This window comes from Berghia stephanieae, chromosome 1 (genome assembly GCF_034508935.2).
Source record: "Berghia stephanieae isolate SIO BIC M18660-M18661 chromosome 1, UCSD_Bste_1.3, whole genome shotgun sequence".
NCBI lineage: Eukaryota > Metazoa > Mollusca > Gastropoda > Nudibranchia > Aeolidiidae > Berghia > Berghia stephanieae.
The window spans coordinates 27,491,252-27,506,722 of record NC_088360.1 but is presented as its reverse complement, the minus strand read 5'-3'; the positions used below and the strand labels follow the sequence as shown (position 1 = coordinate 27,506,722).

Sequence of the window (15,471 nt, the reverse complement as noted above, 5' to 3'; positions counted from 1 at the left end):
TATGGAGTAATATATTATAACAAACGTCTATAATCTGTGATTAATTCGTGGAATAATAGTATAATAATATGTATATCAGGTGAATAGTAATGATATAATAATAATAATAATAATAATAATAATAATAATAATAATAATAATAATAATAATAATAATAATAATAATAATAATAATAATAATAATAATAATAATAATAATAATAATAATAATATCATTGTAATATAAGAACAGAATATCATAATTGAAAAGTTGAGTAACCATACAACATCTGACTTCGATGATTATGCTGATGATAAATATAACACATTGTTAGTTAAATGACAGATCAACTTTCATGGAAACACGAGACGGTGATATAGATGCTATCTGGTAACACTAGAATGACCCTGAACGACTAAAAGTGTTAAAGACACATTTATATGATTTTATTTAATTAACAAAAAAGTGAGCTTTTTTATATAGCGCAATATCCTCTAAACGTACTCAAAGCGCTTTACAAGGGGTCCCTAGCCAACAGCAACATTTAACATTTAGAACGGGACAGGACGCCTGTTAGGCGATATTACAATTTTTCCGGACAGAGACAACATTTTACACCTGAGTATAAGAGAGAATGTGAGTAAAGAGCCTTTTCAAAGGACTCAATTACGCGCCAAGCGAGGCTCGAACCCAAGACGGTCCGATCCGAAAGCGAATGTCATACCACTAGATCACATAGCCTCACAATTAATTAGTGACACACTACAAATATTTTAATAATAAACCTAATAATCCAGGTCCCGCGAGGACGAGAGACGCATGCGCACAACCAACATGACGTTCTCTCTCTAATAACTTTTTCAGCCGGTGACGTCACAGATTATGTGTGACGTCCAATCAAGGGACGCTACTCTTCCGCTAATCTCATTCCCTACGGACAATCATTTTTTTTACTTTTCATCGATCGATATTTGGAGTATCTACTAATATTCTGGTCATAATATTGAAAATATTATGTACTTTGTTAGTGTAAGTGTAAGCCAATGTTGAAGTCCATGGAATGATCGTACATACACACTACACTACACACTACACTACACTACACACACACACATAGCCCCACATACACACACACACACTCATACTCATAGCCCAACACACACACAAACACACATAGCCCCCCCCCCTCCCCCCCCCCCACACACACATAGCCCCACACACACACACACAAACACACATAGCCTCCCCCCCCCCCACCCCACCCCCACACACACACACACACACCACACACACACACATGTGACAATAAAATAACACACCACTGAGTGGATCCAACATGACCCACCCTGCCTATCACAATCACGATTTGATGAGGTCCTTGCAGTAGCAATACTGTCGTATCTGACGGTTCTTGTCCAGTATACAATGCGAGGCATTGCCATACATGTTAATCCTACTGATTTCTTTCTCACTCAGAGAATATTTATTCTGTTTCAAGTCATGCGATACGGTCACCTCGAAGTGACCTCCCCCTGGAGTCGTGTAGAAGGTGATTTGATACAACGCCTTATCGTTCTTGTGATTGGCTGAAAAATTGATTTTATAAATCCCGCCATTGGCATCCGTGCTCTTAAATCGAAGCAAATCTTTCCCCATTTCCATCTTGGTTGCCATGGTGATGTTGGCGACGGACAACAAGGCGCACTCCGACCTTTGGTCTTTGGTGTAACCGTTGATGGTGTCCAGAGCCGTCTGAAGGGCGTTTTTGGCGCCGGTTTCTTTGATTTTAACGTCTTTCCAATCCAGACACGCGCACCAGTGAGACGCGATGTCCGCGTGCTTACAGGTTCGTTCTAAAGGAACTTCCTTGAAGAGACTAATGCCTCGCTTGGTGGCGCTTCCCATCCCCGAGCCCGTGTATTCGAAGAACTCTTTGAACGTCTCGTGGAGATCGAACGGCGTCGTCAGACGTTTGGCGTTCGTTCGAAGATTATTCATGGCTTCTGGGTATTTCTTCTGGAACCACGGAGGGAACAGGAATGAGAAGTACGGCAGTCGCTCTTCTAGTTTTCCAGGGATAGTGGAACGCACTTGGAAGTAACGAGCCCCGTGGTCTCCCATCAGGATGAGGAGGGTGTTGTTGAGGTACCCATCGTCGTGGAGGTGCTGGACCAGTTTTTGTATTGGCTCGTCCATCTGGAAACAATTAGATAGAGAACGTCAATTTTCAATATCAGTTTGCTTATCCTATCCTAATATTCATAACAGTCACCAACCAACACTACGACCATCATCATCATCATCATCATCATCATCATCATCATCATCATCATCATCATCATCATCATCATCATCATCATCATCAACAACCTCATCCTCATCATCATCAACAACAACAGCATCATCGTCATCATCATAATAGAGCCGAAGTTTATCTCAGTTTTCGAACATTAAAAGGACAGTAACAAATGCCTGTCACCCTTTGGATAAGACGCTGGCATATCGCAAAGCACCATATGTCTAATATACCCAGCAAGCCAAACACTGCTAGTTAGTCGGGGGATTCAGAAACATTCTCCACCTCATCCGGTTGGTTCATTCGGGTGTAAGGCGAGCGCCCTACCGTTGGGCCATCGGGACCCATTCTCAAAACGCGGCTTGTAAATTGTAAAAACGATACCAAAACAATAAGGAATGCAATAATAACCATTTACCGCTGCCAAGATATTGTTGTTATCAGGACTCAGATCCGCGATAGAATGAATCAGAAACTTTCTTTGGTTTCTGTGCATGTGAAAAATATTCCTGAACAAGTTGAGCCATATGTCCTCACGAGACAGTGTGCTCAGACCACATACCTTAACAGCCATGACTCCCATGAAGCCTGATAAATCCCGTTTTCTATAGCTTGACAACGTTTGGATAAAACGTTAGCCAACTGGAAAGTACTTTTCATTATATCTAACTCACACCGCTACCCAAACATTGACATGTAACATAAGTCCAGAAATATTCTGGACTTTACTCGGGACCAATATCCGTCCATTTGTTTGTCGTAAAACGAAAGCTCTACCATCGGAAACCATTCTCATAGTTTATAAAATAAATAGTAATCGAGAAACAGTAAAAAAAAAAAATGTTACCGCTGTCATGAGATTGTTGTCGTCATGACTCATATCGGTGATAAAATGAAACAGGAACTTCCGCTGGTTTTTGTACATGTGGAAAATATCCCTGAACCAATTCAACCAAATGTCCTGACGAGACTGCGAGCCCAGACAGAACTTCGGGTATTTCTTCAATGTCGGGAAAGCAGCTACGTAAAACGGTCGGGGGTAGAAGTCCGTTGGCGGATCCTTGAAGCCCAGCATCCTCCAGTTAAAGGGAGCTGATCCCGGCTGTGCGTTAGACCAGGACGTGAGATATCCTGCCTTTTTGAAGTCGTGCCAAATCCACGGAAAGTCATCCATTTGTTTGGCGCCTTTGAAGTGGATTCTGAAACCAAATAAAAATAATGACATAAATATCGTGTTCATTGTGTACAGACTTTGAAACCAATCACCCTGGTTCATAATAATATTACATTTTAAGATTAATCTACAAAATTTGGGAATGTTATCAAATGTTTACAAAATACATTTTAAAAAAACAAACTATCATCATACACAACAGAAATATGATTGCACTAAATCTTTGGTCGTTTCTCAACCAAGAACTCCGCCAAGACCAGAAAAAAAAAAACCTATCTAGTAATCTCATCCCAAGACAGAAAGCAATATGTTAACTCACTCAATCCAAGAGATTTTTGCTACTTTTCAAAATTGGAAAAAAAATGAATTAATAATGAGCATGTACATACATAGACAGTTTTATTCAACTAGATCTACCAATAACATGTAAAAACTAAAAACTTTAGGTTTGATGCTACGCCTGTAATAATTTGTTTCTCAGAAAAATGTAATAAATAGGCATGGGGTAAAAGTAACCCCGGGTAAACTACGGATAAAGTCGGTGTTAAGGTTGAGTGAGTTAAAGGATATAATAGAAGACAGCAACAGTGACTTTCCTATCCACCATGTGATGTAAATAAAGCGCAGCCAGAAGAACTACCGACTAGCGCGTGGTTGCTCTCCATCTAAAAATGCTCAGAAAAGATATCGTGATAACTGGTATGAGGAGGCGGTTAACGTTAGAAGCTCTGCTCGAGGGATCAGACTGATATTTATAGATTAGAGAGATTTATGAGAAGGTCAATAATTTCTTCTATGACAAGCAAATACTTGATGTTATCATGTATATGTCATACATACAAAGACAAACATACACACACACACATACACACATACAAGCACGTACACAAACATAATCAAAAACACAAACATACACACTCACAGTAAAACACACACTAACACACACACACACACACACACAGAAGGAGGGACGCAAGTACAGAGAGAACCAAATAGCTGAGATACTTTCTGCCATACACGAGTCCATTAGCGTGTTGAACTGTAAAATATATGTACATATTATCAGTGCTGATGGTGCCAAAAACTGGAAAGGGAGGAAAATTTTGAATGATTGCCTTTAAGCCCCATTATATTTACAGCATTCACCCCCCCCCCCCTTCCCCACACACACACACACACACTATTAGAGCATAGAGAGTGGGAAACTGCACCTATTTGTTCCACCACACATCAAATCTCTCACTGCCAGTACATTTGATTGAGGGAGATATAACTTTTAAAAAGAGGAAATTCCTCCTCTGACTCAAAAATCGTTGATTTCCGCGAATCCGAGGAAAACCATCAGCATTGTATTATATTCTTTTCGTTTTGGTCAGAAAACGTTTACTTCAAATATCGATCGATTAAAATGACTCTCAACTTGTGAACAACTCCCAAACTTGAGATGTCTTTGGAGTCATAAAAACAATAATAATAAAATTCCCTTTATTCTCCCATAGGGGAAATTTGTCTCTATGGGTCTATTCCAAGGGAAGACTGGAATAACCCAGGCGTCAGCCCGCAGTGCAGCGCCGCAAACTGAACTAGGGCGAAAGGTGACTTGCTCAAGGCCACACAGCACAGCCGCGGGTGATCGAACTCGGTACGTTTCGGGTACGAAGCAAGGACTGTACCGCTGAGCCACGCTACACCCTATTATATCAAGAGTATCAGGCTTAAGACCTTTTAAGAAGGCGGGTAACACTTCGATCGATCGACAATGACGAAAGATTCAAAGTTTTTATCAAAATGAAACAAAGACATTGGGTTTATGTCTGACAACGCCAATTGCAGACATGTCGTCTTCTCAAGCGTGATTTGGAATGAATCCTTTCATGAATAATCAAGATGGATGGCTTAAGCCCAAATAATAGGTTTATTAAGCCAAAAAGCCCATACCTTACAGACAGATGAAACGCACATCAAACGCTTTTATACATACGGACATGCAGGTGGGTATAATATGGTTTAGGTGAATCGAATATGCAGATATTATGTAGACAAGTTGTTAGGTGAGTAGGTAGATGAGTGGGTAAGTAAGTAGGAAGGTAGGTAGGTGGATAGCTAGATAGGCAATAAAGCAGACAAAAATAAAGAGAGGTAAATTAAATAGTAGATATATAAATAAATAGATAGATAGATAGATAGATAGATAGATAGATAGATAGATAGATAGATAGATAGATAGATAGATAGATAGAGAGAGAGAGAGTTTTTGTTTTTTAAAGGTTTTACGGCGCTTGCAACACATTTAGGTTATATCAGCGCCAGTAAAAAAGAAGAAAATGGGAGAGTAAAAAAGTTCTAGAATTACAATTAAAGCACCCAAAATAAAGTAAGACAAAGGGGTACTGGGAACAAATAAGGATCAGATGTAGATTCCAAGAGCATACCATTAATGTACTCAGTCTGAGACCACCTATAAGTCTCATCCAGACACAAGCACAAGATCCAACAAAGAGGAATACACTCAAATGCTTACATGTCATTATACATTACAAATAACAAATGTAATAATACATAACAGAGAGATGATTTACAAGAAAAAAAATATCATCTACCAAAACAATAACTCTGCATTTGACTGTTTCGCTCCCTGCCAAGGACTCCGACCAGGGTCAGGACAAAACCAAGCAATCCCACACTAAGACAAAGACAGAAAGCAAATTGGAAAACAGTTATAAGGGGATAGAAGACATAAGTACCTCCCTGCCCACTGTGGAGGTAGGGAACCCCACCCAGAGATAGAGAGATAGATAGATAGATAGATAGATAGATAGATAGATAGATAGATAGATAGATAGATAGATAGATAGATAGATAGATAGATAATAGATAGATAGATAGATAGAGATAGATGAGATGATTAGATAGATGGATAGATAGATAGAGATAGGATAGATGATAGATAGATAGATGATGATGATGATGATGATGATGGATGGATGGATGGATGGATGATGATGGATGATGGATAGATGGAGATGGATGGATGGATGGATGGATGGATGGATGGATGGATGGATAGATGGATGGATGGACAACTCGATGGAGGAATGAATGTATTGATAGAGCAACAGCAAATGAATAAAAAAGTATGTCCTTATGAATGTCTCTGAGATGCTGTCGTCATGGCATTCCAAGGAGGAATGTAGATAATCCGTTAAATAAACGCCCAGTGACAGGATGCCAAGAAAGACAAAGCACTGGTCTATCGCAAATTGCTTTCCGTGTTATGGAATTGATCCGATCACTTATGGGAGGATAGATGTATACGAACCTTACCCCCTTTGTCTGGGAGTAGTAGTGGTAGTGTTGGTGGTGGTAGTAGAAGTAGTAGTAGTAGTAGTAGTAGTAGTAGTAGTAGTAGTAGTAGTAGTAGTAGTAGTAGTAGTAGTAGTAGTAGCGACAGTAGTAGTAGTAGTAGTAGTAGTAGCGACAGTAGTAGTAGTAGTAGTAGTAGTAGTAGTAGTAGTAGTAGTAGTAGTAGTAGTAGTAGTAGTAGTAGTAGTAGTAGTAGTAGTAGTAGTAGTAGTAATAGTAGTCAAAATAGTCATATTATATTTTATACTTCATGTCAATACAGCATCATCGATGACACAAAAAATATATAAATCAATCAATCAATCAAATCAAAAATCCGAATTTTCAAAACATATCTAAAGATATTAAAAAGCCCGGGAAAATCCGCGAGAAAACGAGAGTTGGCAGCTTTTACAGATATTATTAAATGCGAGAAACATCGCAGCGAAAGTGTGTCTTGAGCTACTTGACCCAAGTCTCCGATTACCATCATCAAAACCGTGGTGGTTGCCCTAGTAGGACGAATGCAAACAACACCAACCGCTGTGCAACTGTAATGAGATACATATTATATTCAATATGGTCACATTTCCTGGCCTTGTCAAACCTCGGGCAAGTCATTAATATCGTTACTGCCGTATTCTGAAATATAAAAACACATTTTAAAACATTTTGGACAGAAAAATAGTCTTTCAAATATCGATCACATCTTGTCGAAAGCTCTCAAAATTGGGACTTCAAGAATGAGAAAAAAAAGTCAAGGTTTTGAGTGTTTCTGTCGGGATTAGGGTAATTTGAATCGACTGATAATCGAGGGACGAGTGTACTGGTCAAAATATTTAAAATGTGTTTGGGTTTTGTTTTTTTTTTCACAGTACGACAGAATAGAAAAGAAAGTGTCTGGCACATCATAGAGTAACTGCCGGAATGCAAACAAAAATCGGAGACAAAGTGGGGACCGACGAGGAGTTATGGGATTCTAGCGTCCAGCGAAGGAAATATTATTATGTAAAAAGTGATTTTAAAGCATCATAATTTATAGACACAAACAAGCAATGTATATTTCGAGTTGGGGGGGGGGGAGAGAGAGAGAGAGAGAGAGAGAGAGAGAGAGAGAGAGAGAGAGAGAGAGAGAGAGAGAGAGAGAGAGAGAGAGAAAATCCGATTTTCAAGGAGAATTTTGATATCAATATAAATTTGTAATCTTAAAACTCTTATAACAACATCTAGGAATTATTATTTAAAGATTCTTTAGAATGTATGTAGTTTGTTCATTTTAATGAAAGATAGTAATAATTTCACAAATTTTCTTCAAAAAAGCTGTGGGTATAAAAACCGAATTTGTTCAAATTTAGCTCCAAGAAAATGTGTATATATCCATCATTTTAAACCAACCCCCCCCCCCCCCCCCCCCCCCCCCCAAAAAAAAATAGCCTTTCTTGTTAGCTCAAATTATGATTAGTTTCAGTCTAACTTAATCTCCATGATAATACGAGTATGAGATTAAAATATTAAAAAGTGCATGTGCTTTATATATGGATAAACCTTATAATTATGAGATTTTTCCAGGACAATATCAATTCCGTTTTTCGATGTTTTCAAGTTTAATCTACAGTGGAGAAGGTTTTGTCAGATTCACTTGCGCGCACCTAAAGCATTTATTAACTCTCTCCTTGCCAGCTATTTTTAGAATTTTCCCCGAAAATGTACACCACCCAGCACAAAAATAGACTTTTCTTACTCAAACAAAAAAGTAACAAGTGCATTCTATACAGATTGTTGTTCAGCTAAATGAGCTCTACGACACAGTGTTTAGTATTTATTGCTGTCATCAAAGAATCTCTTTTAATTTTGTGATTTTCAAGAGACATCAGAATGAGAAAATTGTCGGTTTCATCGTAACGAATGTGACGATTTTCCTATGGGTGGTAAGGAGAGGGTTAATGGGGACCGATTTTGAGCTCTGAAGATTCGTCTCGTTCTATCTAAAATTTCACGATAGTATGATAATTATAATAATTAAGTGCCTTTTCGTTATAATTATAATTCCCATTTTACCCCTTAAAATTTTGCGGGGTCTCCAAGCGTCCCTCTGACATCTGTAGTAAGTACCCTAGGCTAACATTGAACGGGATAAAAGGCAGAAATAATATAATACAGAGTATGATGAAGATGGTGAATGGTGTTATAGGGGAATGGGGAAAGTGAAGGATTGTTACGAAAATACTAGGAAGGTTGTTGTGATGATGATGATGAGGATGTGATGGATGATGATGATGATGATAGTGATTGATGATGATGATGTATGATGATGTTTATGATGATGATGATGATGATGAATGATGATGATGATGACGATGATGATGATGATAATGATGATGATGATGATGATAATGATGATGATGATGATGATGATGATGATAATATTGTTGGTTGTTGATGCCGGTTTGTTTGTTTTGTTTTTGTTTGTTTTTTTTTGTTTTCGATGACTACGATGTTACTAGTGTGCATCTGTGTGAGAGTGGCTATGTCAATATTGTATTATAAATTTATGTGTAACCAAATGACAAATTGCCACTTTTTGGGGGACAATAAAGACTTATTTATTATTATTATTATTATTATTATTATTATTATTATTATATTATTATATTATTATTATTATTATTATTATTATTATTATTATTATTATTATTATTATTATTATTATTATTATTATTACGATCCTCGGTCGTGAAATAGAGATATTCCCAAGTAAAAAATAAAAGCATAGCTGTAATCTTTGGTCATCTGGTCAGGTCCGAGTAATTATAGCTATAATTGTTATATAATACGTTATACTTATTTATTCACTATTTGTTTTGGATGACTGACCTCAACACATAGATGGATTGATGGGCGAGATTGGTCAAGCGACAAATTGAGTTGCCATATGGTCCACTGGGTGTCTGAAGAATGAATGAAGCTGACGTCACTCAGCTTTTTGTTGATTTTTGAGGGCCACTTATATGATTCTTCTTCTTCAAGTACCAAGTCTGTGCCAGACATCGGTGATCATGGTACGCCATTCATCTCTCTGATCAGATAACCTCAAAAAAAAACTAATATTACTCTTCTCTTTCTTTGTCACCCAGCTGTTCAAACTATTCAAATATGTTTTTCTTGGTCTACCTTTACTCTTTTTACCTTCTATCTTTCCTCTGAGAGCAAGATGTTCAATACATTTATGTCGATTTATGTGCCCTAAAATTGCATTTGTCATTTTCTTATTGTACGAATTAGTAACCTTTTAGTTTCAGCTTGCTCTAATACTTCTTTATTAGTTTTCTTCTCTGTCCATGAGATTCTTAACATCCTTCTAAGAAACCACATCACTGCTGCCTCCAGTTTCTTTGTAAAGTCTTCTGTAATTGGATTCAATAGCCATGATGTCACTTCCCTCGTAATGACGCATGGTAACTTAGTAACTGGCTCGAAACTGTCGGAACAATAGCGGACGCCCTTATACAATATTTCTCAGACGAGCAAAAAAGTGTATCCAGAGGAGAAAAACATTATAAATTTGATCATGTTCTGACTTTTATACATTCTGATCACATGACATCTGAAAAGTTCTAGCCAGCATGAAGAATAAAAAGTACAAATTTTCTTTGTTTAGAACCACGCTGCTCGCCGTTGCTGGGCGACGTGACATCAGACTATTGAATCCAACTGTCCAACTTTCACGGCCATATAATAATCCTGACCATAAATAGGCATTCAAAACCTATGTTTTGTTGTCATTGAAATATATATTATTTTTTCAAAAATTAGACTCATTTTATATGATTAGTTCTCACTAACGACCCACCGACAGACGTGAAATGTTACACAAATGCACTATTGTGAGTTGGTACGATTGATATGGCAGACTAACCGGTGAGTATTTTACCACAAATATTTAAACACACTGATGAAGGAATGCCATTTCAACCACCCGTGTTAAAATGGTGAGTGATGCTCAGGATTTGTGGGGCCGATTGCTTCGGGTGGCAGGCATGTGAGTTTTGAAGGTGGCTATGGACTAGACCGGAATGATTAGAATATTCTTGTGTTACTTAACCCTCTCCTTACCAACCATAGGAAAAGCGTCACATTCTTTTGATTACACCTATACATACTAAACACTGTGCTGTAGACATCATTTTGCTGAACAACATTCTGTATAGAATGCATTTGTTAATTTTTTGTTTTTAGTAAGAAAAGTATATTTTTGTGTTGGGTGGGCAGAGCTGCCAACCCCATCTGATGAGAATGTGTACAATGGGACCTCAAAAAAGGGAGATTTCATAAAAATGGGTACAATTCTGAAATTGATAGAACCTAACCATTGTGAAAGTAAGAGGAAGGTATAATTACATAAAGGCACACCACACAAGCTCAATTGCAGCAACAATGATGTTCCCAAGACTATAATACAATCCTTTCAGAATTCTACCTCCCAGCATGAAGATCATAATTGGTAAAAAAATATATGAATATCCACTTGGTCACCAAGGTTTCTCAATTGGCTAGTAATAATATGAATTACAACTAAAGAAAACTGAAGTGACTCTGTACACTGAAAATGGGTACAATCTTGGGGGAAATGTGTACAAGCGTACAATCACTGAAAATGCGTACAATTCCGCATTTTTTGCAGTAGGTTGGCAGCTCTGGGTGGGTGTGAATTTTCGGGGGAACTTCTAAAAATGGCTAGTAAGGAGAGACTTAACAGAAGGAATGTCCTTGATGTTACACTGCTTTTTTTTCCTTGTTTTAAACCGCCAGTTGGGTGGTTAGTTCTCACTAAATTCTTTCAATCAAACTAAAATAATAAAGGTCACACGTCATTTTGTATTTTGTTACAACTGAACAGGCGGGCAGAATTAATGTATTGATAGAACGAAGTTGACGCTACTCAGGTCTTTGTTATTGTTTATTTTTGTCATCCATATTTATGAGTAATTTTCACTAAACTGTATTAACCAGACTGTAAAAGTTCATGGTAACACATAGTTTAGTGTGTTGTATTTATATTTTATTATATATAACGGACCAGCACACAAAACTAGGTGTAACATTGAACGTTTATTAGAATTACTCATGAACGCGGATGGCAAAAAGCAATAACAAAAACATGAGTGACGTCATCTTCATATTATCCATAGTATTTTATTCATGTTTTGTTTTTAACAATTTTACGGCACTTGCGACACATTTGGGTCATTTCAGCGTCAGTGAAAAGAAAGAAAATGGGACGGTCAAAAGCACACGAGAAAATGTAAGACAAAGGAGAATGGCTCAAAGAGGAACAGATGTACTAGACGTAACACGCTATCAGTAAACTTAGTTTGAGATCACCTCAAAGTCTCATCCAGAAATAAAAAAGCACAGGATTGCACTGAGTTTTTTGTTTGTTTGTTGCTTTAGGTCTCTTCCAACACAATTGAGGTTATATGAGAGACCGCTGAAACAAAAAAACAAGCAATCTAACAAAAATAGCGACTTCAAAATTTAGATATATCAGCTCATTTTAAAGAAAGAAAATGACGGCAAAAGCATTACAGAAAAAAAAAAAGAATCCCTTCAAAAGAACAATCTACAAAGAAGTAATAGCTATCAGTAAACTAGAACTGACATCACCTCAAACATGCTCATCCTAGAATATAAACACCAACACCTGGATTGCACTGAGGAATACACTCAAATGCTTACACACTGGTATATAGATAGAATGAAGTTGACGTCATCAGGTCTTTGTTATTGTTTTTTGCCATCCGCATTTATGAGTAATGCTCACTGAACTGTATTAACTTGACTATAAACGTCCATGGATACACACGGTTTTGTGTGTTGGTCCGTTATACTTCCGGATGGCAATGTTATGAGTTTCTTAGCCAAGCGCATACTATCTATATCAATATAACAATACATACCAGATATATGATTTACAGGGGAGAAAAATATCATCTCCAAAAACGTTTTATCTATACAATTGGCAGTTTCCCTCACAACCAAGGATTATGACCATGGCCAGGGCAAAACCATCCAATCTCATACCAAGACAAATACAGAAAGTGAGTTGGAAAACAGGGGGAGAAAGGACACAGCAAGCGATCTACCTACTGCCCACTATGGGTGGACAACAGACCCCATGCAGGTATTTTATTAAAATATATAGATAGTTCGAAGATGACGTCACTCAGGTCTTTGTTATTGTTTTTTGCCATCCGCGTTTATGAGTAATGCTCACTGAACTGTATTAACCCGACTATAAACGTTCATGGATACACACAGTTTTGTGTGTTGCTCCGTTATACTTCCGGACGACAATGTTATGAGCTTCTTAGCCAAGCGCATACTATCTATAGCATTACTCACAAAATTTGTCTACAAAATGAAAAGTACAAACATACAACATAAAACTATGTGCAATCTTAAACGTTTAAAGTTCAATCGATATAGATTCGTCAGACATAATCACTCGACATGCGGTCTAAAATCATTAGAACGAGAATAAGAGTGACGTCACCTTACAATTCATCTATACACCATTTTTTTTTTAATATCACTGGCTGACCAGGACACTTGGTGAGATCGGTCAAGCGACAAATTGAGTTGCCATCTGGTCCACAAGATTATTTAAGCGTTTAAGTAAAATATTCATCAGTTATGCCCGCCAGATCGATCGAAAGGACACACAAAACTACAATATTAAGTCTGTGAAACATTTACATTGGGGTCACGGGGGGGTGGGGGGGGGGGGGGGGGGTTAAGGCATTACACTGTGATCCAGAAGGTCCGAGTTAGAGCACCGCTTCAGTCACTTCCGTTTCTCCCTTTTGCAAAATTATCAACATCCAATTTGCTCACTTTCGACACCATGGGTGATTCCTGTTGACATCAGACATCTTGTTTGATGGATAATGCCTAAACGACGTTATCTAATGGTGCTGGAAGGCGTAAAATGTGTGTGTGTGGGGGGGGGGGGGGGGGTACATTTACATTTAATTATAGTTACATTTGTGACACAGAAGAAAAGTGTTTGTTTTTTTTTTTTTCGATATGGACTCACCTGCATTCTGGTAGTTCCCACTCAAATTTGCCCGTCAACATGGGAAACATCACAGCTGTTGTCCCGTCTCCCAGGATGTTGTGTTGCTCCAACTCGATGGCGCCCAGTTTTTCGACAAAGTACTTTCTTGTGATGGGTAATCGCCTCAACCACGACATCCGAGACATGGAGTCAAATCCCAGGATAGCCACGCTCAACCCTTCGAATCCTTTCTTCAACGGATCTTGTTTTCTCTCCACGTAACTCTTCCGATAGGCTACAGCCTGGTGGATGTTCTCGTATGTCTTGCCGTCCCCGCCTTTGCACGTTACTTTAAAAGCGTCGTCCGTAATCGTAAAAGGGTTAGGGATATTTTTAACAGGAGCTGCGTACTTGTTCTTCCTCTCGGCCTCTCTGATGATGGCGAGGTAATCGCAAGAGATATTTTTGTGCTCTTTCACGGCAGACGGTGTGAATCGGAGCGTCCCGTTATCGACGTAAACCCAATCTTTTCCAGTGCACACCGTCCTCTTGACTTTTCGGTAGTGCCTCATCATAATCGGGTCTTTTGGGTCCAATTTCGGGTGGACACAAGCCTGTTTTGGTTTCGCTTTCGTCGGCTGTACAGTTCCTAATCCTCCTCCTCCTCCTCCGACAGTTCCTAATCCTCCTCCACCGCTCCCTGGTGATGTGCTTCCGCCAGTTTTTGCCGCTGGTGTCCCCGCGGGACGTGTCGTGGCCCCTATTGGTTTGCTTCCATTTTTTGTTCGTAAGACTGTTAGTTGTCTCATGCCCAAGGCTTTGGGTACTAATAGCCAAGAGGCTGAATTCGTCTGTAGGTAGATGAAGACCATTGCGAAGATCCATAGGAGAAATATACCCAGCACGTATCGGTTATAGCATTTGTTGAATATATTATTACTATTCCCCGTCATGGTTGTTGTCGTTCCTTGAAGATAATAATATGCCGATAGCAGAAAAAATTAATAAACCATCAAAGGCTCTGAGAGACACATGAAATAATTATTAATATGAAATGAGTAAATGCATCCGTCACGATGTTAGACACAATCCTAGCTCATGTCGCACGTTTCTGTATTCCATGAAAAACCGCCGTTTTGTCATGATGAAAGCTCTCAAGTAAGCACTGCATGGTGTTACGCTGAGGTTGCTGAAAGTGGAGAGAGGGGGGGGGGGGGGCAAGTTTCACAACGACTAACGAATTAGTCCTGCATCACACGATCCCTGCCAGAAAAGATTCAAGTGGTTATATGAAGCACTGCTACTTATTGAGGTTAGCGTCCATAACAACGATAATATTATTTCGATGTCAAGAGCTGCCTTTGTTTTCCTTCCTCTCCAATGCTTTTTGACTGATGAATTGTGTATCTGTGGAAACCAGAGAAAGAAAGAAAATATAAAAAATCTATGAAGATAAAGGGTTGATGGTGATAATATTTGGGTCTAAATGGCATGAACGCTGTCGTAGGTTTGGATAATAAAATGGCATCGATTTCAATAATCCATAATGATAGAATTACTCCAAAACACTTTTTTTTCAAAAGGAAAAAAAAACACCTGAATTCATTGCCCTCGCTCCAAAAT

At 38.4% G+C, this 15,471-nt stretch overlaps 1 protein-coding gene across 4 annotated transcripts in view; it reads right to left on the bottom strand.

Moving 5' to 3' along the window:
• Positions 1–227: 227 nt before the first annotated feature.
• LOC144971203 (uncharacterized) overlaps positions 228–15,471 on the bottom strand; it is a 75,406-nt gene continuing 60,162 nt past the window's right edge. For all 4 annotated transcript variants that reach the window (XM_078911705.1, XM_078911713.1, XM_078911722.1 and 1 more), the window contains exons 3-5: positions 13,888–15,255; positions 3,123–3,474; positions 228–2,175 (exon numbers count right to left, since the gene is read on the bottom strand). In XM_078911705.1, coding sequence (XP_078767831.1) covers positions 1,339–2,175; positions 3,123–3,474; positions 13,888–14,801 — 2,103 coding nt within the window. In that variant the 5' untranslated portion in view covers positions 14,802–15,255 and the 3' untranslated portion in view covers positions 228–1,338. The remainder of the gene's footprint in view (positions 2,176–3,122; positions 3,475–13,887; positions 15,256–15,471) is intronic.